The sequence below is a fragment of the Callorhinus ursinus genome, unplaced genomic scaffold, assembly GCF_003265705.2.
Source record: "Callorhinus ursinus isolate GAN/ISIS: 27379988/994484 unplaced genomic scaffold, GSC_fseal_2.0 scaffold24, whole genome shotgun sequence".
Classification (NCBI taxonomy): Eukaryota; Metazoa; Chordata; class Mammalia; order Carnivora; family Otariidae; genus Callorhinus; species Callorhinus ursinus.
The window spans coordinates 21,835,959-21,857,982 of record NW_027397086.1 but is presented as its reverse complement, the minus strand read 5'-3'; the positions used below and the strand labels follow the sequence as shown (position 1 = coordinate 21,857,982).

The 22,024-nt window shown below is 44.0% G+C and overlaps 1 protein-coding gene and 1 pseudogene across 2 annotated transcripts in view; both read left to right on the top strand.

The window, feature by feature from the left end:
* The window catches only part of RAD23B (RAD23 homolog B, nucleotide excision repair protein), a 40,630-nt gene extending 32,924 nt beyond the window's left edge, over window positions 1–7,706 (top strand). Inside the window, exons 9-10 of one of the 2 annotated variants that reach the window (XM_025888304.2) lie at window positions 34–204; window positions 5,247–7,706. In XM_025888304.2, the coding sequence (XP_025744089.1) occupies window positions 34–204; window positions 5,247–5,360 (285 nt within the window). In that variant the 3' untranslated portion in view covers window positions 5,361–7,706. The remainder of the gene's footprint in view (window positions 1–33; window positions 205–5,246) is intronic. The other variant, XM_025888305.2, reaches the window with a different exon arrangement.
* An 11,882-nt stretch (window positions 7,707–19,588) lies between these two features.
* On the top strand, window positions 19,589–20,567 carry LOC112836785 (large ribosomal subunit protein eL18-like; annotated as a pseudogene).
* Window positions 20,568–22,024: the final 1,457 nt, after the last annotated feature.

Genomic DNA, 22,024 nt, shown 5'->3' with positions numbered 1-22,024 from the left:
TTGTTTTTTTTCCTGTCCTTCAAATTACCACAGCAAATTAGCCAGCACCAGGAGCATTTTATTCAGATGTTAAATGAACCAGTTCAAGAAGCTGGTGGTCAAGGAGGAGGGGGTGGAGGTGGCAGTGGAGGAATTGCAGAAGCCGGAAGTGGTCATATGAACTACATTCAAGTAACGCCTCAGGAAAAAGAAGCTATAGAAAGGGTGAGTTGAAGTAAAACTGAAAATTTAGTTCCGTAGTCAACTAGCCACATTTCAGATGCTCAGTAGTCACACGGGGCTACTGGCTGCTGCGTTAGGTAGCACATCTGCCACTGGAGATAGTTCTATTGGACAGAACCAAATACAGCACTGTCCTCTAAGGATTGCTGTAAAGACTGTGTATTTTCATCCCTGCTCTCACATCTTGGCCTTTGTGCTAGTCAAGGGACTAATAATGCATGCCAGTCAGCTTTATAAGATAGTTATAAACATATTTTAAAAATTAAAAATTTCATTTATGTCTTAAAATTTATGCAGAAAATGACCTGAGGGGAACCTGGGTGGCTCAGTCGGTTAAGCATCTGCCTTCAGCCCGGGTCATGATGCCAGGGTCCTGGGATCAAGCCCTGTGTCGGTGGCGGGCTCCCTGCTCAGCGGGGAGCCTGCTTCTCCCTCTCCCTCTGCTGCTCCCCCTACCTGTGCTCTCTTGCTCTCTTTCTTTCGGATAAATAAATAAAAATCTTTAAAAGAAGGAAAATGATCTTAAAGTGAAGGCCTAACTCAAGATTATCCATTTTTAAAATTTTACTATCACTAAAATGTAGTATGTATATGAATTATATATAAAAAATATGTACATTGAACATCAGAACCTGATAACGTGATTCTGTTTCCATCTTACTAGGTCAACCAGTTCTCGTGAGGCACTGCAGTAACTTAGTTTATATGATATACTCTGACAAGTCATTCGTTTTTCTCTGGGCTCCATTGTTAATATTTGTAAATAGGGAATCACAGTACTTGCCCTGTCTTATCTTTTGAAGTGTTTTGAGATGGAAATCTGTTAAAGTTCATTTTAACTTAATATTTAGAAAATCATCTGAAAGATAATTTGTCCATATTTATGATATAAACATTTCAAGTGTTCAAGGTTTATAATTACGTATTTCTTAAAAGATATTTTATAATGCTAATATTTTTCCCCTTCAAATAAGGGAAGTGAGTGAATGACACTTGCCTCAATTCTATAGCTTTTTTTTTTTTTTTTTTTTTAATGGTTAGGGGTATCTGTTCTTGATTTCTGTTTTGGAGAAGAAATTTTTTTCTTTTGTTGCTTGCGCCTTTGGTGTCTTACTAAGAGAAGTTGCCTAATCCACGGTCAAAGATTTACTCCTATCTTTTGTCTGAGGAGTTTTATAACTCTTGTTGTATTTAGGTCTGTGATCTATTTTGAGTAACTTTTTGTTTATAGTGTGAGATGTAGGAGTCTAACTTCATATTTTTTGCTTGTGGATATCCAGCACCATTTACTGAAAATTCTACTCTTTTTCCATTAAATTGTCTTGGCATCCTTTTGAAAATCAACTGGCCATAATTGTGAAGGTCTACTGGGCTTTCAGTTCTGTTCCATTGATCTATATGTTTATCTTATGCCACTACCTCACGGTCTTGATTAATGTGGCTTTTTGTAGTAAGTTTTGAAATCTCTGGTTTTCTTTTCTCAAGATTGTTTTGGCTCTTCTGGATCCCTTGCATTTCTATATCAATTTTAGAATCCACTTGTCTGATTTCTGTAAGAAAAGTGAAACAGAAAACTGGGATTTTAATACTGTGTTTTTTCTGCAGATCAGTTTGGAGAGTATTGCCATGTTAGCAGTATTAAGTCTCACCAAACCATGAACATGAGATGCCTTTCCATTTTTTTTTTATAATTTCAGAAATGTTCTATAGTCTTTGGTTTGTGCTTCTTTTGTTAAATTTATTCCTCAGTATTTTTATTCTTTTTGATGCTGTTATCAGTGGAAATGTTTTCTTAATTTCATTTTTGGATTGTTCATTGCTAGCTGTATAGAAATACAGCTTAATTTTATGTGTTGATGCTACATCTTGCAACCTTCCTGAACTCATTTATTCTGATAATTTGTGTGTGTTTCTTAGGATTTCCTAATTGTAGAATATCATTTGCAAGTAGTTTTAATTCTTTTCCAGTATGGATGCCTTGCCTTCTCTTCTCTTCTCTCCTCTTTTTCTTTTCCTTTCTTCCCTTCTCTTCTCTTCTCTTTCTCCCTCTTTTTTTTTTTTTTTTAAAGATTTTATTTATTTGTCAGAGAGCGTGCACAAGCAGAGGGGGAACGGCAGGCAGAAGGCAAAGCAGGCTCCCCACTGACAAGGAGCCCGATGCCGGCCCAGAACTCTGGGATCATGACCTGAGCTTAAGGTCTGACTGAGTGAGCCATCCCGGTGTCCCTCTTTGTCTCTTTCTGTCTCTCTCTCTCTCTCTCTCTCTCTCTCTCTCTCTCTCTCTCGCACTCTCACCTAATCGTCCTGTTTGCAGCCTTCTGTGTATATGTATTGTTGAATAGAAGTAGTGAGAGCCAACATCTTTGTCTTGTCCCTGATCTTAGGAGAAGGCAGTAAGTCTTTCACCATTAAGTATGATGTTAGCTCTGGGTTTTACTAGATTTAGGTTCCCTTTATCAGTCTGAGGGAGTTCCTTTCTGTTCTAGTTTATTGAGTGTTTTTATTACAAAAGGGTATTGATTTTGTCAGATGGTTTTTATGTGTTGAGATGATTGTGTGGTTTTGTTCCTTTTTTGTTAATATGCTTTATTAATAACATTGATTGATTTTTGTATGTTGGACCAGCCTTGCATTCCTAGGATAAATCCCGCTTGATTGTGGTGGATAGTCCTTTTTGTATGTTGCTGGATTTGGTCTGCCAATGTTTGTTGACGATTTCTACATCTGTATTCATAAGGAATATTGGTCTGTAGCTTTTTGTGTATGTGATGATTTTGTCTGGTTGGGTGTCAGTAATATTGGCCTCATTAGAAAATGAGTTAGAAAGTGTATTCCCCTCTTTTCTGTTGGTTGGAAGAGCTTATGATGAATAGTTTTAATTCATCCAACAGTTGGTAGAATTCACCAGTAAAATTCTCTGGGCCTGGCTTCTCTTTTGGGGAAATTTTGTGATTACTAATTCAGCCTCTTCATTTGTTACAGGGCTATTCAGATTTTCTGTTTCTTGAGTCAGTTTTAGTGATTTTGTCTTTCTAGGAATTTGTATTTCATCAGCGTTATCTAATTTGATGGCATACAATTGTTCACAGTATTTTCCTAAAATAGTTTTTATTTCTCTAAAAAATAGTAGTGTTCCCACACTTCTGATGTTAGTAATTTGAATCCTCCGATTTTTTTTTTCACCTGTTTGTTCACCTAAAACATTTGTCAGTATTGTTGCTCTGAAGAAAAAAGAACCAACTTCTGGTTTTACTGATTGTATTTTTCTAGTCTCTATTTTACTTATTTTCTCTCTAACCCTTATTCTTTTTCTTCTTCTGCTTGCTTTGGATTCTGTTTCCTCTTTTTTTCTCATTTCTTAAACTAAAACCTTAGATTATCTATTTAAGATCTTACTATAGATAGTTACAGCTATAAATTTCCCTCAGAGGACTGCTACAGCAGCATCCTATAAGTTTTAGTGCATTTGGCAGTGTTTTCATTCATCTCAAGTATTTTCTAATTTCCTTTGTGATTCCTTCTTTCATCCATTGGTTAAGGATTATGTTAACTTCCACATATTTTGAATTTCCCAAATTTCCTTCTGTTGCTGATTTCAGAGTTCATTGTGTTGTGGTCAGAGAATGAATGTACTTCGCACAATTTTAATCCTCTTAAATGTATTGAGTTCTGTGGGCTGACATCGTCTTTATGGAGAATGTTTGATACATACTTGAAAAGGACGTGTGATCTTCTGTTAAGTGTTCCGTAAATGTCTTTTAGGTCAAGTTGGTTCATAATGTGGCTCAAATCAGCTTTCTTGTCAGTCTTCTGCCTGGTCGTTCTGTCCAGCATTGAATGTGGGGATAGCGAAGTCTCCCAACTACTGTAGAATCACCAGAACCTTCAGTTCTGTCAGTTTTTGTTTCATGTGTTTCAGGGTTCTCTTGTAACATGTGTTTATAACAAAGTCTTACTGGTGGTTAATCATCATAAAATGTCTTTGTTTTTAGTAACAGTTTTTAATCTTAATGTGTATTTTGTCTGATATTAATGTAGCTACTCCAGCTTTCTTTTTCCATCCTTTTACTTTCAGCATATTTGTGTCTTTGAATCTAAAGTGTGTGCCTTATAGAAGCATATAGTTGGATCGTCCCCTGTCTACCTTTTGCTTCAGCTAGCCCAGCTTTAATCTGGATAAGACCTAGGTAACAAAGTCATTTTTGAGTTTTATCTTCTCCTTTCATGAATCATGCTGAATTGAAACTTAAGGTCATTTCTTGGTATAATAGTCTAATGCAGGTGGTTTAGACAGTTGAACAGAGGCTTCATAAAAAATACTTGGTTGACAAATACATAGTACCTAGTGAATTAGATAATTGACCTGAGTGCTTAAAGACTTTTAAAAGCAGTGATTTTGGAGTCACAGTAATAGACTAGGAAAACAAAACTAAGTGGCTGGTATCACCATTTAAAGTGCTGTAAAAAGGAAGCAGATATAAATAGAACACCATATGTCTTGATCTCAAAATATATCATGTAATATTAATAATTGATCACCCATTTTTCTAGTATGTGAAGTGTTTCAAAAGGTGAGGAGATGGAGAGTGATAGTTGACCTGACTGACCTTCTTTACAAGTAATTGGATGAAGTTGTTAAACTCCTCTCCTGTTGCTCTCCTCTTTATCTTTGCCCCCCTTACATAGTAAAAACTGTTTGATTTACACGTTTCTGTAGGCTCTAGGGTCATTTATTTTTAAACCATCATAGTCAGCAACTAATTTTTAGTGTCAGTGCCAATGAGTGTTAGCAGAGTAGCTGTTCGTCTCATAGCTTTAACTAGGAACAGAATGTGATGGGTGGTTGATAAAGGGGTCTAGGCTCCATCTAGCCGCTTGGGTTGGACAGTGAATCCGTACTCAGGCAGGCATGTGTTCACCTAACGTCTTCAAGAGTTTTGTCGTGCCTTTCGTATTTTCAGTGCTGATCTGCCCCTATTGCTGTGCTGAAACCCATGTGTAAAGTTTTCTCTCTTTTCTTCCAGCTAAAGGCACTAGGATTTCCTGAAGGACTTGTGATACAAGCGTATTTTGCTTGTGAGAAGAATGAGAACTTGGCTGCCAATTTTCTTCTACAGCAAAACTTTGATGAAGATTGAAAGGGACTTTTTTTTTATCTCACACTTCACACCAGTGCATTACACTAACTTTGTTCACTGGATTGTCTGGGATGACTTGGGCTCATATCCACAATACTTGGTATAAGGTAGTAGATTGTTGGGGGTGGGGAGGGAGGGATCTAGGATATAGGGCAGGGATAAATACAGTGCATGTCTGCTTCAATTAGCAGATGCCGCAAATCCACACAGTGTGTAAAATACTATACAACCAAAAATCAGCTTTTGCAGGTCTTTATTTCTTCTATAAAACAGTAGGTAATTTTTCCTAGGTTTCACTCTTTTTAGTGTACTAGATCCAGAAATTTAGTGTAATGCCCTGCTTTATATTTCTTTGACTTAACTTTGGTTTCAGAAAGAATCTTTGCTACCTAGAATTTACAGTCTCTATTTCATGGCAACACTGGATAATGGCTTTGTGAAATTGAAAAAATTTTGGAGCAACTGTAAGCAGAAATGCCAAATTATTGATGGTTATTGTTGCTGCTTCAAATACGTATTGAATTAATGTGTAAGAAAGCCCATTCTTTCATGTTAAATACTTGGGGTGGGGGAGGAAGAAGGGGAACCTTTTCTTAAAATGAAAATAATTACTGCTATTTTAAAATTTCTTGATCATCGAATGTGAGACCCTTCTAACATGATTTGAGAAGCTGTACAAGTATAGGCAGAGTTATTTTCCTGTTTACATTTTTTTTTTTGGTTTGTTTTGGGAAGCAATTGGTAGTTGTCTAATTACTGTTTACTTCATTGTTATATTGCAGTAAAAGTTTTAAAGCCACCATTGCATGTTTGCTTTTGATGTATCCCTTTGTAAAATTAGCACTTTGGGGCCAATGGAGAAATGCAGCATTCACTCTCCCTCTCTTCCCCATCCCTCTGCAGAAATGTGTTTGTCAGTAAGTCGTGAGTTCAAATTGCTGCCTTTTTTTAAACCCACAAAATGCTGATTCAGTTCAAAAGTAATGCAAATGTTCCAAAACTGGGTTTCTGATATTTGTGTTTTTCCTTATTAGATAAGAATGTATGACCATTAAAGTCATTAGGATTATATTACTTTCAAAAAGAGGAGGTGGACAAAAGTATAATCCAGCATCTTTTATTGCATTGGAAAGACTGGCGGAATCTTCTGGAAGGGTTGGGAGATGTAGCTGGAAAAGTACTTTGGAAAATATACAATCAAGAATATCTCATGGCATATTAAAAAAAATCTTAATAGCAGTGTTGGCTTTTATTTGGATTTTTTTCAACTCTGTTTTTTATTAGAATCTCCTTCATTGGCATTACTATTTGATCGTAAAGAGGGGGAATATGTCTACTTGTTCAGTTTTTCAGATCTTTTTTCCTCAATATAAACAAGACTGTTTAAAGGAATTATTTTTTCCCCTACCATCTGATACTGAGTAAATGAATTTGCACAGATTTCTCCCTGCGTAATGTCTTGCAATAATCCTTAGCAAAGTTTGGGGATGACTTTTAAGCTTTCACGTCATGCACTCGTACCTGTCTCTCACGAAAATAAATGAGACCATGGTTTCTCCCCACAGTGTTATCATGTAGTTTAATCTTCATATGTATACTCCTTAAACACGGCACACCTTTGGACTTTGTATTACCTGTATGTTTTATAATGGATCATGCAAAATGTCTCAGGAGAATAAAATGAGCATTTGTAAATATGTTCATCCTTCAAGGCAGAGCAATGAGTTGGGAAGAGGGTGGCATTTCTGGTCGAATAATGGAATATTTTCATTTATTTTATGTCATTCTGTCTGCTACCTAATTGCTCAGCATAGCGAAAACTGGAAAAAAGGAAAAAAAAAAAAAAACAACACAAAAAAACCCCAGCAGCAGCCTCTTTTCTCTGGAAAGTGACAGCAGAAGTTGGTGGCATGGAGTTTTTGTCCTCAGACAACAAAACCACAAATAGTGGGATTAATCATTACAAGAAAACAGTTGAGGCCAAGTTTTGATCATTCTTTACCTTGTTCTATCGCTGTGAAAAATATAGGCTTTTTGTGACCTTTTACTGTTATCTTTTAATTTACAAACAGTTTTGGTAAATCTCAATGTAATTGGCTCTTTGATTTTGGAATTTTTACGTTTGAGGTATTCTGTCATCTATTTCTTGAAATATTTTTATTGTTTAGTTGCTCTGTGGAAAATGTGAGGAAGCTTAATTTTATATTTGTTAAATTCTTACTGCCATCCTTTAGTCAAATATGTCTTTACATTGTTTAAAAATACTGAAGTGTTCCACCATATAATTTTTTCCTGTACTACATGGCTAGGATTCTAGAGAATTAATTATAAAATATTTTCAATATATTCACCATTGCATTTCTCATTTTTTAAAATGATCCTTTTGCCATATAGAATCTTAGATTGAGAGTTGACGATGCCTCTGTCACCCATAGTTCTGTTTTCTTCAGTGATTGGCATGTAGGGGGCCAGGTGCTAGGTCAGTTACATTGGGTCTCCTGTTTTTCTCCATCAACACATCAACACAGCTGGAATACTTGATGGACCATAAGTCAAGGTTCAAAAGGGCTTTTAGAAATTTTAGTTCAATTCCCATTTTTCCCATGGTCTTGTATTATAGCAGCCAGCTTAATAAGACTGGTACAAAATATTCAACCAAAATTAAGCCGTTTCAGGGTGTAAGAACTTCCTGACCAAGTCTGTTCTGGTGAGTCCCTTAGCCATGAGGCTTGGGTACATGTCCTTTTAGTTGACCTCCCATGTCCATTTTGTTCTACTTTGATCTTCTAGGCCAGGGGCTGGCAAACTTCAGTCCTATGAGCTACCAACGGTCTTTACATTTTTAAGGGTTTTCAAAAAAGGATTTTATGATGGGAAGATGATTCAAATTTCAGTGTCTGTAGATTTATTGAAACACAGCCATGCTCACTTGTTTACGTATTGCCTGTAGCTATACTTCTGGGCTGCGGAGGTTTGCCGTCGAATAGTTGGAGCTGAGACTGAGACCTACGAAGCCCAAATAATTACTGTCTGGCTCTTTCCAGAAAAAGTTAGCCACCCCTGTTGTAAACTGTGACTTGCCCACCCTGTATCAAAGTATATGATGCTTTCTCTTGCTTTTTTGGCATCTTGGCCTCTTGACTTTGGGTCTTAGCTTCAGTTTGGATTACTTGTGACCATCACAGGTTCTTTCCAGAGGAGTGGTATCAAGCAGTGTGTTCCATATGTGCTTGCCTCACATGTATGTGGGGGCTTAGGGTACCACCTTGAAATTCATTGCTGTTGCTGCGCTATTTCTTGCGCTTAAAGTCAGAGAATGCCATTCAGCACTAAACACACTCAGAAGCACACAGCATGGCGATGAATACATCTGGGAATCTGGGCCCTAGGATCAGAGTTCAGACAGCTGGAGGAAGCACCTTAACTACGGCTGGAAGAAGAGAGTGGGTAGAACCCCGGAGGGGGAGTATAGCTGCTGGACCTGTTTGGGTGGCAGACTAGTTTCCGGAACGGTGTGTGGGTCTTTTGGGAATGGGAGGGTGGGAGGGGCGGTGACAGGGAGAGAAGGCCTGGGCTTGCTAGGAAAAAGATCAAGCGCTGAAGCAGTGTTTGGGGAACCACGGGGACGGTGGTGGTGACAAGTTGGCTGTAAAAGGCATTTCATGATGTTCAGTATGGAAAGCAATGGTCCCCCGGGGAGGGTTTTCAGTGGAGAGGAGGCTGGATGACCAAAGAAACATCAGTGGTGACAGGTTTGCTTCATGTGCATGGTGCTGCCAATTCCAGAATGACGAGACCAGGTCTCTGCCATTGAGTTTGAAATTCTATGACATTTAACTAGTAATGAATTCTTTTACCAGGTGTAGCAGAACTTGTCTTCCAGGAGCACAGATGAGAAAATAGCCATCCTAGACTTGGGGCCTACAAAGAGACCACTTAAACTTTGTTTTCCATTCTTCTTGACCTAGGCCCTCATCCTTTCCCAGCTGGCTTGCTATGAGTTATTGATGTTGAGAGTGCGTAATCCCTTCCCAGGCGACGAGGTGGTCTTCAGAGTACTTGGGGAAGTTGATCTCAACCCTGGCTGCCTCTCAAGCAGCCTTGTCTTTTTCCCCAGTGTTTTGGACAACTATTAATGTTGGCCGTGACAAGAACATTGGGAGGCTTTATCTTTTGTGCTAGCTCTCCACACTTGATCTTAGCCAATGGGCCTTCCGCATGGAAGCCTGTGGAACTGACAGCTTCCGTCTCTTTAACAAAGTCCACAGTTGTCTCAAAACTGCTCCTAAAAGTTCGGCAGTAAGTTCTAGAAGCCAGTCTGGGTTTTAATTTGCCAGCAATAGCGGATTAGGAGAATACTTGATAAATTATTCAAAAGTGATTGACTACAAACTGGATGAGAATGATTGGGGCTGGTGATGCTATGCCTTGGAACAGCTGAGGTGGAGGTCTTGAACGATGTTAGGAACCCTTGAGTGATTTTTGCAACTTTTAGGAGGTTTTTTGGGGGGTGGGAGGGGGTTCAAATTTCTTTTTTGGTCAATTAGGCCTACCTGTGCTGGTTTGATAGCAGTTTTGCTAATTTTTATTTTGTCTCCAGTTCTAAGGAAATTAAAGTTCAGTAGTTTCATATTTTTAACTTAGGTGTTAAAATTTTTAGACCGTGTTTGCATTTTTGCAAAGAGCGTTAACAGCTTTTCACCCCTAAACAATTTCACACTTACAGAAAAGTCCCAGGGACAATACAAAGTGCTCCCAATTACCCCCGAACCCATTTCAGTGTGCGGGTGTCCCAGGAAGTATCTTTGTAGCAAAGGGACCGGATCCAGGATAACAAACCACATTTGTACCTTCCTTAGTCCTTACTTGGTCTTCATGACCTTAGCTTTTTATTTTAACATTACAGGACTGTTGTCTTCTAGGATGGCCCTCAATTTATGTTTGGTGTTTCCTCATGACTGGGCTCCAGTTCTGTGGTTTTGGAAGAAATACAGAAGTGCTGCTGTGCGTTTTTTTGCTGCATCCCGTGAGGGCACAGGGTGTCAGCTTGTCCCACTTCTGGTTCACTCTGATTATTCAAGGAAGGTGGTGTCTGCCCAGCTTCTCCACTGAACAGTTGTTACTCACTGTCCTTTTGTACTTAGTGTTTTATGATAAGGTATTTTGAGACAGATTATCTTATTTCTCATGAAAATTGGGCCCATTAATTTGAGTATCCATTGATTTCTTGCCTGAATTACTACTAAGATGGTTGCCAAGTGATTTTCAGACTGCATAATTTCTTGTACATTTATTAGCAATCTCCTGGATTCTGGCATTCTTTCCCCCGCTCACAATCTGCATGGGTATGGGCTCAGATTGCTGTTTTATTCAGTGGTATATAATCCATTAGTGTTGCAGTTTTGATGCATACGTTGTCCCAGCCTTTGCCTTCTGAGGGCTGCCTTCTGTGCTTGGCCTGCTCTCATCACTCTTTCGAGTCCTTCCTTGCTTTGTGCCACAGTATTGTGTTCCAGGCTCTCGTCCTCCCTGTGCCCCAGCCCTGGAATTGGCCATTTCTTCAAGGAGCCCTGGTTCCCTTCCAGGGAGATTGTATTTAGAAACCACAACTTGGTGCTAGGTGTGCCCCTTGCTACTGGAGTCTCACTGCTCCCAGGTCTTCTGGGCAGGTAGACCCGTGGAAAGTAAGTATACAAGTGTGCACACACAGTTGCGTCTGAATTTCCGTATCTGCATATAAATACTGATAAGTTCACACTGGTACTTTCCATTGCAGTCCAGCACCACAGGACCCAGTCTAGCTTCTCACTGCCCATGGTCTGCTTTCTTGGACAGGGAGAAACTTGGCTCTCCTCATGCTCCGTGTGTAACCCATCTCCTTAGGCACTCAGGCTGCCTTTCTCGTTTGGGTGCCAAGCCGTTAGCTGTGCAGCCACTTCTTTGCACAGCTGGAACATGAGTATTTTAAGTGTTATTTTTCACTGGACTTAAATAGAATTGATAACACAGATAAGTTCTGAATTCAGCACTCCAGTAATAGCACCTGTCTACTCTGGAGAAGGCCTTATTTGTTCCCATTGTTGGGCCACCGGATCCATCTCTAAATGCCCTGGGAGTTTAAATGCTCATGGAGTTTAAATGCTGGGTGAATTTTCCCAGTTTCTTCTACTTGGGACCAATGTGCGTTCTGGGTGCCGGTAACGCTCAGGGAGCCTGCAGGAGCCAGCTGGGGGAGAGGAGGGCTCTTCGTGGTCTCCAGTCCCCCCGCCCCCATGAATTGTGCTCTGTCCCGTGTCTGTCTCGGCACAGGGCTGCTTTCCTGATTCATACATTCAGCAAATATATATCTGAAACTTTATAAGGCCCCTCTTCCTGGAAACCCGTGCCTCTCATCTCTGTATCCCCAGAACCTGGTGTAGGGCTAGACCAAAGGAGATGCCCAGTCAATATCAGATACACATGGGCCGTGAACACATAGTCGGGACGTCTGTCATCTCTCCTGGGGCTCTGGGCCCTCCTGTGCCTTCTGCCACCCCTTCTGTTCTAAAAGCTAAGAAGTTGAGGGACAGTGAACAGTATCCTCAAGGCTGCTGTCTTGTGTCCTCACCCCAGGGACCTTTGCAGCAGATTCTGGAAGACTGACATAATCCAGTGAGCTGGCTGGTTGTAGACACAGCGGCAGCTGGTGACACATTCCAGATGGGTCTCCATCTGAGACTTAGGGGGAGAGCAGACCAACGCTGCACTCTCCAGAATCCCAGGCCAAGGCCAGGTCAGAGGGACTTGGGGGTCAAGACCTGGACTGATAAGGCCTGGCTTTCTGCCTTCACACCCCGCCCCAGCTGTGTGACGTCAGCCATGCCTCTCTCCCTCTGGGTCTGGTTTCCTCATCCATCAAATCGAACCTGCCTCGAGTGAGAGGCTGGATGGGAGGGTACCCTTACCAAGGCTAGGCCTGTGTTCTGATGTGGGTGCTGACTGCCCATCCTTCAGTCTGGAAGAAGCTCGCCACCTCTCTCCAACGATGAGAAGGTTGCCACGAGAGGACTGAGCGTGGCTAAGTTATTTCCGATAGCGCTGAGTGTGTCTGATTCGGTGCCTTTGTCTTCCCTGCTTTAGTGGTCTCACTATATTCACACGAGGCCGGTGGGCTTCCCACTAGGCTGGGCAGCACAGCTCAAACACTTGGCATTTCAGGCACGGAAAGATGTCATTTCCATGAACTGTTTCTGAGCAATGCTGAATTTTTGCTGTCAGTTTCCAGGCCAAGCAATTGGCGTTACATCTCATCTCCAGATTAAATTTGGCAGAGAACGTAGCCAACCTGCCTGACAAAATGGCGACTGCGCCTCTCACACGTCCCTGGCGACTCTCTTCTCCATGTTTTCTTTCCATTTCCCCTGACAGTCTTTCCAACCTGCCAGAGGCAGAGGAACTCAGATTTGGAAGGGGTCTGTGGGTGCCTTCCAGTGATGAAGCACAGTGCCTCATTCATGCCTGACCTCCAGCCTCCACTTGAATACTTCCAGTGATGTGGCACTTACTGTCGTCTCAGACTCCTTAGATTTCAGACACTCTAGTGGTTGTCAAACCCCTCTGCTTCTCAGCAGAGGCCAGACTCAGGCTCTAGTCCCTTCTGCCAATCATTCTGTCAACCTTTCAGGTCTTTAAGAGTGATTGTCTCTCCCTGACCACCTCTCACCCTCTGGCCAAGTCTTGTAGATGCTGAAAAAAATCCTTCACTTGGAATGAATTATGTAAAGTCCCTTCCCCATCCTGATGAACAAAATACTCCAGGGAGGGTCTGAGCAGTATGAACTCTAGGAGGAGCTCTCGCCTCCCTTGTTCTGTGCGTGATACCTCTATTAATGCAGCCTGATTTTGAGGTTGCTGGTTTAACAGCCACATCACACCATAGCAGCTATGCTAACATACCGGAGTTTTCAAGGTTTCCATTCATCTGGAGTCCACATCTGATCTCTGTTACAGAAGCAAAAGCAGCCTGCCACAAACTCACATGTATTTCCTAGCTCCTGAACAAATGCTGTTTTTACAAAGTCCTTTTCTGGCCCCAAAGGAGAGAGAAGAAGTCCAGGTGTCTTGCCCTGTGCTAAGTGCTTTATTTGCACTAGGATTGTTGCCATTTTACAGGTGGGCCAACTGAGGTCAATCAGACCAACGTGGCAGAGCCAGGAGGCACACCGATGTCGATTGGCTCCCAAATCACCCTAGGTGCCTCACGTTTGTCTCTTCCTCTTTGTGTCCAAGAGTTCTTCCTGTGACGATGTTTTGTTTTGTTTTGTTTTGATTCCTCCTCGCTGTTCAGACAGCTCTTCGCTCCTCTGGGGACCTGCCTGGCTGTTGCTGGGCCAGCAGTTCTTACCGGGTGGCTTGTGGGCCACTCCCAGGGGGTGTCTGTGAGGTCAGAAGTACTTTTAGAACAGCCCTAAGACTCTGCTTGCTGCTTGCACTCCCACCCTCTGAGGCCTGTAGGGGAGTTTGCCCGAGGCTGTATGAACTGGGATAGGAAAGGAGCAGAGGTGGCCGTCTGATGGGCCTCTCTCTCGAGCCAGACCAACAAGGAGGTTTGCAAAAACCAAACACAACACCATTCTTCTCACTCACTGTTTAAAAATAATTATTTTTCATGAAGACTTTTTAAAAATTTTAACATGTGGGTTTCTCTTAAATAAATTAATATTTTTTAGATTTCTCAACTTTAATTTCTGATCAAGTACATACTGATAGAACCCACATGAACAAAAAATCTTGGGCTTCTCAACAATTTTTAAGAGGGAAAAGAGGTCCTGGAAAGTTTGAGAACTGCTCTAGGTGATGGTTTTTCCACTTTTGACCAGTTCAGTGACCCAGAAAACACTGGGAAGGTGCCTGGGGCACTGGTGAAGTTTGCCTCTTGTCTGCTGGAGACACAGTTGGGATATCAGACACCTGGAACTTTCTGAGGCCCTTCTGCCGTACTGCCCTCCATTCCTACTTTCAGGATAACAAGCACGAAACTCTTCTGCTTGACTTCCCACATCCTTTTCAGTCCAGGCTGCTCCAGTTTACACCTTCACCTTGTCTCCTTGCCTCTCTACCACATACAGCAGGACCTCATCACCCACGCCTTTTCACACTTCTACACCTTTACATATGCTGGGCTCTTTCTGCTTAGAAATTCTCCCATGTTCCTCTCTCCTCATGGGAACTCCTATTCAATCTGCAAAACCCATGTCACTGTTACATGCTCTGCGAAGGCTTCCCTGCCCAGGAGCCAGGGGAGGCCTGCCCCCTTGTTCTACTCTCTGATCATGTAGCACACAAAAGGTGCCTAGCTGAGCATAATTGTTTATTTGCACATTGGCTTTTTGGACATTGTTTCCCAAAGCCAAAAGCAAAACTTGCCATACCAATCGGTGGCAGTAGGAGCTCAGCACCAATGGCTAACAAGGGAACTGTGAGGAATTGTGCTTTGAAGGCTTGGGTATGGGGTTGGGATGGGAGGAGGGCGGCTCTGACATTGTAAAGGAAAAGTAAAATGAAAAGCCCAGGTGAGTGACGGGGAAAAGCCAGGACCTGACAGAGAGTAGGCTGGAAAGGTGAATGCCCGCCACCATGCCCTGACATGCCCCCTTGTGGTGAGGGAGAGCCGTGCAGTGTTTCAGGTGGGAGGGCGAAGTGGGGCACGCCAGGCAGGTGAGGAAGACCCAGCACCTCTGGGTCATGGAAAAGTCGAGGCGAGCTGTGGGGACTCCATCCAGAGGGAGGAGGGGAAGAGGCCAGGCTAGAAAATCCAGCCCTTCTGGACTTCTACTGCCCACGCCATGCAGGGCAATGGAGGGAAGGGAACCAAACCTCCAGGCAGGACCCTGGGCACTAAGCTTTATCTGCACTGACTCACTGAGTCCTCTTCGAGAACTGCCTGGCAGATGAGGAAGCCGAGGCTCCGAGAGAGTGAGCATCTGCCAAGTTCTCATTAGAATGTAGCCGAGGGAGACTGGGAGCTCACACCTGGCTCCAGGCCACCCCCGAGTCCCCCTTTATGCCAACTTTCTGTCTATACAAGTGTTGAGGGTGGGGAGACTGCGGTTTTCTTCTCTGGAGTTGCTCTTGGACCTTCGCCCTCCTGCGACATGGATGGAGGGAGAGGCACATGGAAAGCCCACGGATTTTAAGTCAGATGGGTCTTTTTTTTTTTCCTTCCAATGTGTATTACTGTACATGGAGCGGTGTGGGGGTGGAGGAGCCCCTCTCTTTAGAAAAATCAGCCTGGGGGCGCCTGGGTGGCTCAGTCGTTAAGCGTCTGCCTTTGGCTCAGGTCATGATCCCAGGGTCCTGGGATCGAGCCTCGCATCGGGCTCCCTGCTCCACGGGAAGCCTGCTTCTCCCTCTCCCTCTTCCCCTGCTTGTGTTCCCTCTCTTGCTGTCTCTCTCTCTGTCAAATAAATAAATAAAATCTTTTTTAAAAAAGAAGAAAGAGAAACCAGCCTGTTCACCTTCAAAACCCATCCAGAGACAGCTGGTGCAGTGAGTGCTGGGTCTTCTGGCCCCTCTGAGGGGCTATGAATCACCTGAAGCTCCCTGCTCCGTGCTGGCTGTCCCTGCCCCAGTCCAGGAGCCACCTTCCAACTGGAGGTGGAATGGCCCTCATGTGACTGTGGATTCTTCAAGCAGAGGCCCCTACAGCCCCCAGGCAGAGGAAGGTGCCTGGAAGAAGTGAACTGACAACATTTCCAAAGGGCCATTCTTTTCCTGTGGCCTGGAATGCTTTTACAACCTTTTTGTGTCCCTTTCTTAATGACTTTACAGAACTAATCATCTCAAACTACACAATGCAATTCTGAGTAACGTTGGACTTGCACGAACCCCAGCAACTGACTGAGGCCTCATAAACTTCCCACTGTGGGCTTGGAACATACACACTACACCGATGGCTGTCTGTCCACCTGTTCTCAGGGCCTTCGGAAAAGGCCTGGCCTCCAGACCTTTGCACAACTGCTCTAGGGTCTTCCTGGGCACTTCTTCCCCTTGCTCTCCCATTCAGCCTTCTAGAAGATTCAGCCCAGATAGCCCCTCCTCCCCAAGCCTCACAAGATCTCCTGACTGGACCAGGAATTTCTCATGATGCCCACACTGGCTAAAGAGTTTCCCACAATCCTCCACCCTGGACCAAGAGTTTCCCACAATGCCCCAGACTGTCATAGGAGCTTCCCGTGATCCCCCATACTGGATGGAGAACCATCTATGACCCACCCCCCCGCTGCTGAATGGAGAGCCTCCTGTGGACTCTCCTGTCACACTTGCCACTGACACAAGCTTTGCCTTTGTCTGATTTTTTTTCCCCCATCACTAGACTCTGCGCTCCTTCAGGGAAGGTCTGTATCTTACTCTAAGTACTCTTTAGTGCCTGGCGTCCAACAGGTGCTCAATACATTTTGGTTGAATAAATGAACATTGCAATGTTCAGGGATTTCAAGTCTCAGGTTAAGGATCACACCCCTGAAGGCTTCCCTGATGCTTGCCTCCCTCCATGAAAACAAACAAACAAACAAACAAACCAGGGAATGGCTTTTATTTTCAAGGTTCCTACAACAGAGGGACGTGGGTTCTGATGGCAGAACTGTGGAAATTTGGGCAAGTAATTTTACTTCTGTAAGCCTTAGTTTCCTCATCTAAAAAATGGGGATTTTTATACTTGCTCTTCAACAATCTGATGAGCAGGACATCACCATGTATGACAGCATCAAGTGTCTGGCATCAAACTGGTGCGCACTGAAAGCATACCTATGTATATAGCCAACCACAGTGTCACTGATACCATTGTCTCTCTCCCCCTGGTGTGGAGCTCCTCATGGCTCTGTCCCTGCTCCAGGGCTGGCTAGAGCTTATTGATGGTTTTGGTGACCTTTCTGTGTTCCCACAGATCTGCTGGGCAGTTAATATTCACTGAGCCTCTAAGACAAAGCCCAGCACGAGGCACCCCCAAGGGCCAGCAGAGAGAATGATTAATAAGGTAGGACCCAAAACCTCCAGAAGGATCACTGTCTGGAAAGGAGCCTCAGGCAAGTTCTCCGGGATCAGAGGAGCTGTTGGTATCTGCCCATGAACAGCCAACTACGAGACTCCAAAGAAAACTCGGGACTTAGAATGAGGAAGGGGCTCTTTCCCAGGGTGGTCCAGAGACTATGGAGGTAGGAGTGATCTCTCTAAGGCCCAGGTCAGGGAAGTGTGGGTGCTGGAAGAGAGGAGTCCTCAGGCAGGAAGAGGCCACACCCCTGCAAGAACTGACCCTTGATTGGCTGCCACTTCACGGCTATAGATGGTCCCAGCCTGTGACCTAGCTACAGCCACCTTCCTGGGGCTTGCCACACATGGCTGGATTTTGACCCCTGCTGGTCCTTCTGGGAGGGCTGTCCTGGGCTGGATTCTCCCGTGGCCGACCTCCAGTGGGTTGACTAGTGTCTCCATATTCGTGTATTGATTCACTTCTTCATTCCTTTATTCACATAGTATTTGTTGAGCACCAAGAGACTGAATGCTAGACTGAGGATGGGGAGAAAAGGGCCTGAACCCTGCCCTGAGGAGTTCTGGGACAGAGCTTTACCAGCCCATAACAAGTACAGTAGCAGGTACCCAATTAGCACAAAGATGGACTTCCAGGGCAGCTGGCAAGAAATCCAGGGATGCTTCATGGAGCGGAGGATGTGTGAGCTGGGTCATAAAGATTTGGTGGTTCACACAGCATGAGACGTGGAGGAAGAGACACTCCAGGTTGAGAGAACTGCTTTTGCAAAGACACAGGTACAAGAAAGGACTGGGCACATTTGGGAAGGGTGAGCTGGTTAGCATGGCTCTGGTGTCCGTCTAAGAGATGGGAGGTTAAGGTAAGACACGGCCAAAGTTAGGCTTTTCAGTGCCATCATGGAGGCTCATGCTTGACTTCAAGGTCAGTGGATGACAAATGGGTTCCATGGACAGGCCCCCCAGCCTACTTCATCAAATCCGTACATATTTACTGAGCACCTACTGGGTGTCAGGCACAGGAGGGAGCTGAACAGATCTACATTTTAGACTTTAAAAGCTACACTTTAGGCAGCTCTTTCTGTCCACGGGTGCCATCCCTGTGCTTTAATAAAATGACTTTTTTACACCAAATAAATAAATAAATGAATAAATTAAAAGTATGCTTCAATAAAGCCACACTTTATTGTTTTTCATTTGGGGCTTCTGCATATGATTCTATTATAGGGGGAAAAAAGAGATTTATCCACTAAAAAGAAACGCAAACACAAGAGTCTGAAGCCTATCCCTTGCTTCATTGCGGAGCCACGGCGGGTTTTATTTTTTCTTGGTGGGTGGTGGCAGGTGGGTGTGTAGTGTTATTTCTTTATTTTGTTTTTAGCAGAGGAGACAGATGTGGTCAGATCTATTTTCAAAAAGATAAAGATAATTCTGAGGTTTCTCAGCCCTCGCTTGCAGCCACAGTACAGGAAGCATGAAGCCCACTTCCCTGAGGGCTGTTTCTCTGGGCCCTGAGCTCAAGGCCGCTTCTCTCTACCCTAGTGGGTGCTCCCAAAGATAAGGCTTCTCATCCTTTGGTTCCAGGAGCCAAAAAGAAATGTTAGTTCCTTCTGGGAAGAAACGTGACCTCCTTTGATGCCAGAAGCATGAAGCCAGTGTCATCAAAATACCCTCCTTCCCAGGGAAAGAGACAACTCTGAGGACAGCCTGGAGGAGTGGAAAGAGCCCAGTCTTTTGAATAATGCAGACATGGGTTCAAATCCTGGCTTGGCCATTTATTAGTCATGTGATCTTGGACAAGTCACTTAGATTGTCTGAGCTTGGGTGTCCTCAACTGTAATGATAATAATTATCACTCACCCTCACCTCACTCACCAGCTATTAAGACATATTACAAAACCAGAGCCAAAGAAGTAGGCATGGGACAAAGCAGAAAATGGAAGAAAACATAACTGTGAAACAGATCTAACAATACATGAGAGCTTGTTGTATGAAAGAAGTGACACCAAGAACGAATGGACAAAGGATGGAATCTGTAGTAAATGGTGCTAGGGAAGCTGACTTCTATCCAGATGAAAATAAAGGCACCTTATTATGTGTGTGGTTCTTCAGTTACCTTTGGTTGACTAAAGACCTGAATGTGAAACTTATAACTGTAGAAACTAATAAAAGGGATTTACAGACCTGGTTGAGCAGGCGGCCCCATCATGGGAGGTGACATCCACCACAACAGGGACTGAAAGGTTTGGCGCAAGGAGCCCAAGAGCCAGGACATCTACCAAAGCTATTGGTAAATCTGTACAGATCTCTGGCTGGACAAACCAGCTCTACCTTCAACCAGTTTGTGCTGAAGAGGTTGTTCATGAGTTGCACTAACTGGTAGCTTCTATTCCTTTCCTAGATGCTCGAGAAGATGAAGCTTGCTGCCAGGAAGACAAAACAACTGGGCTTGTAGGAACTGTAATGGATGATGTGCGTGTCCCAGAGGTCTCCAAACTAAAGGTGTGAGCATGAGCCACATCAAGGCCAGGAACAAGATTGTCACCTTCGACCAGTTGGCCCGGGACTCCCACAAGGGCTGTGGCACCATCCTGTTCTCTGATCCTCAAAAGGGCCCAGAGGTATACAGGCATTTCAGCAAGGCCCTGTGAACCCTACACAGCCCCACCAATCCCTATGAGTGCTCCAAGGACTAGAAGTCCCAGTGCACCAGAGGCCAACTGGCCCACCGTGGCTACAAAAACTAACTTTAGATCCTGCCTTGTTATTAAAAAGATTTTGGATGCTGGAAAAAAAATAAACTGATAAAAGGAATATAAATACCTCTCTTTGCCAAATCTGCAAGAATGAAGACCATTCTGAGCAATCAGACTGTCGACATTCCAGAAAATGTCAACATCACTCTGAAGGGATGCAGTGTTATTGTGAAGGGCCCCGGAGGAGCCCTGTGAAGGGGCTTCAGTCACATCAATGTAGAACTCAGTCTCCTTGGGAAGAAAAAGAAGAGGCTCCTAGCTGACAAATGGTGGGAAAAAGAAAAGGACTGGCTACTGTTCACACTATCTGTAGTCATGAACAGAACATGATCAAGGGCGTGTTATACTGGGCTTCCCTTACCAGATGAGGTCTGGGAATGCTCACTTCTCCATCCAGTGTTGTTATTCAGGAAAATGGTTCTGTTGAAATACATCCACAGGGTTCAGATGAGGCCAGGTGTTGCTTGTTCAGTATCTCAAGCCCAGAAAGATGAGTTAATTCTTGAAGGAAATGACATTGAACTTATATAAAACTCAGCTGCTTTGATTCAGCCAGTCACAGCAGTTAAAAACAAGGATATCAGAAAAGTTTGGGATGGTATCTACATTTCTGAAAAAGGAACAGTTTGGCAGACTGATGAATAAGATCTAAGTCATCTAGCTACAGAAACAGCAAGAGGCCAGATGATTTTTCAGACTTATTTGTGGTATCTTAACGATACAATAAAAGCTGTATTGATTTTTGGTGGAAAAAGGAATGTGAACATTCTTTTAATCTCAGGGAAGGTTAAGGGTTTATTAAAGGAGATTCCAGATGGGGAAGAGGAGGTTGAAGTGGGCCCTGGAGAGTGGGGTGGGGCATATTTGCCTTGCAAATAGAGACCTCAGTATTGTCTCCAGGGGAGGGGAAGGCTGGACCATGCTTCTGGTTCAAAAGGTTCAGAGGAGTCTGGGGAATTGAAGCATTCAGAGGCATCCACCCAGGTGTCCCTAACTCACTGGCCAGGATCCCAGGCCTTTACCTTGGCCTAACAGACTTCCCCTGGTTGGGCAGTCAACTGTCTTTGAAGTTTAGCCGCTCAGACTACTTTAGGCTTGTCCTGAATTCATTCCCCCTTCCCTCTTTGAGGGATGCAAGTTTCCTTGGATGCAATTAAAGAGGCCCTGTGGCTTCCATTCCTGACTTTCCATTATCTGCTTCTCGGCCTCAGCTGTTCATTAGCTTTCTGTAGGGGCATCCATAGTGCTTACTATGGCCATCTAATACTGTGATCTTTAGAGCCACTATTACTCAGCCCCCACCTGACCCCCAAGTCTCCAATGCCTGATGCATTCACTGCCTGCTACCACACTCCACCCACAGCTGCACCATCCAACTCAGCACTGCTACAGTGTGGGGTTTAAGATTTATTTATTTGAGAGAGAGGGAGAGACAGAGTGCAGCGGGGACAGGGAGAGTCTTAAGGAGACTCCCCGCTGAGCACAAGGCCCGACACAGAGCTCGATCCCAGGACCCTGAGATCAGGACCTTTCAGCTGACTGACTGCGCCACCCAGGGCCCCCAACACTGCCACAAGTTTTAACATTGGGAAGCCACCTTGCGCTAGGGCCTGCCTGCGCTTCACCCCCCCCGCCAGTGATGGGGTCCTCCTTGCCAGCTGAGAGGGGCTAGCACAGCTCCCAAGCCCCCATCTAACCACCTGCTTTCTTGGACCACTCCCAGCACCAGCTGCAGCAGGTAAGGTTCTTGGCAAGTAAACAATGAAATGGGGTTTGGATGGGGGTAGGGGCAAGAGGTGGATCAGGAATCAATGCCTGTGAGGAACTGGGCAAGGGAAGTCACCTGTGACGCAGGCCTGACAAGGCCTTGGCTGGTCCCCTGGGAGG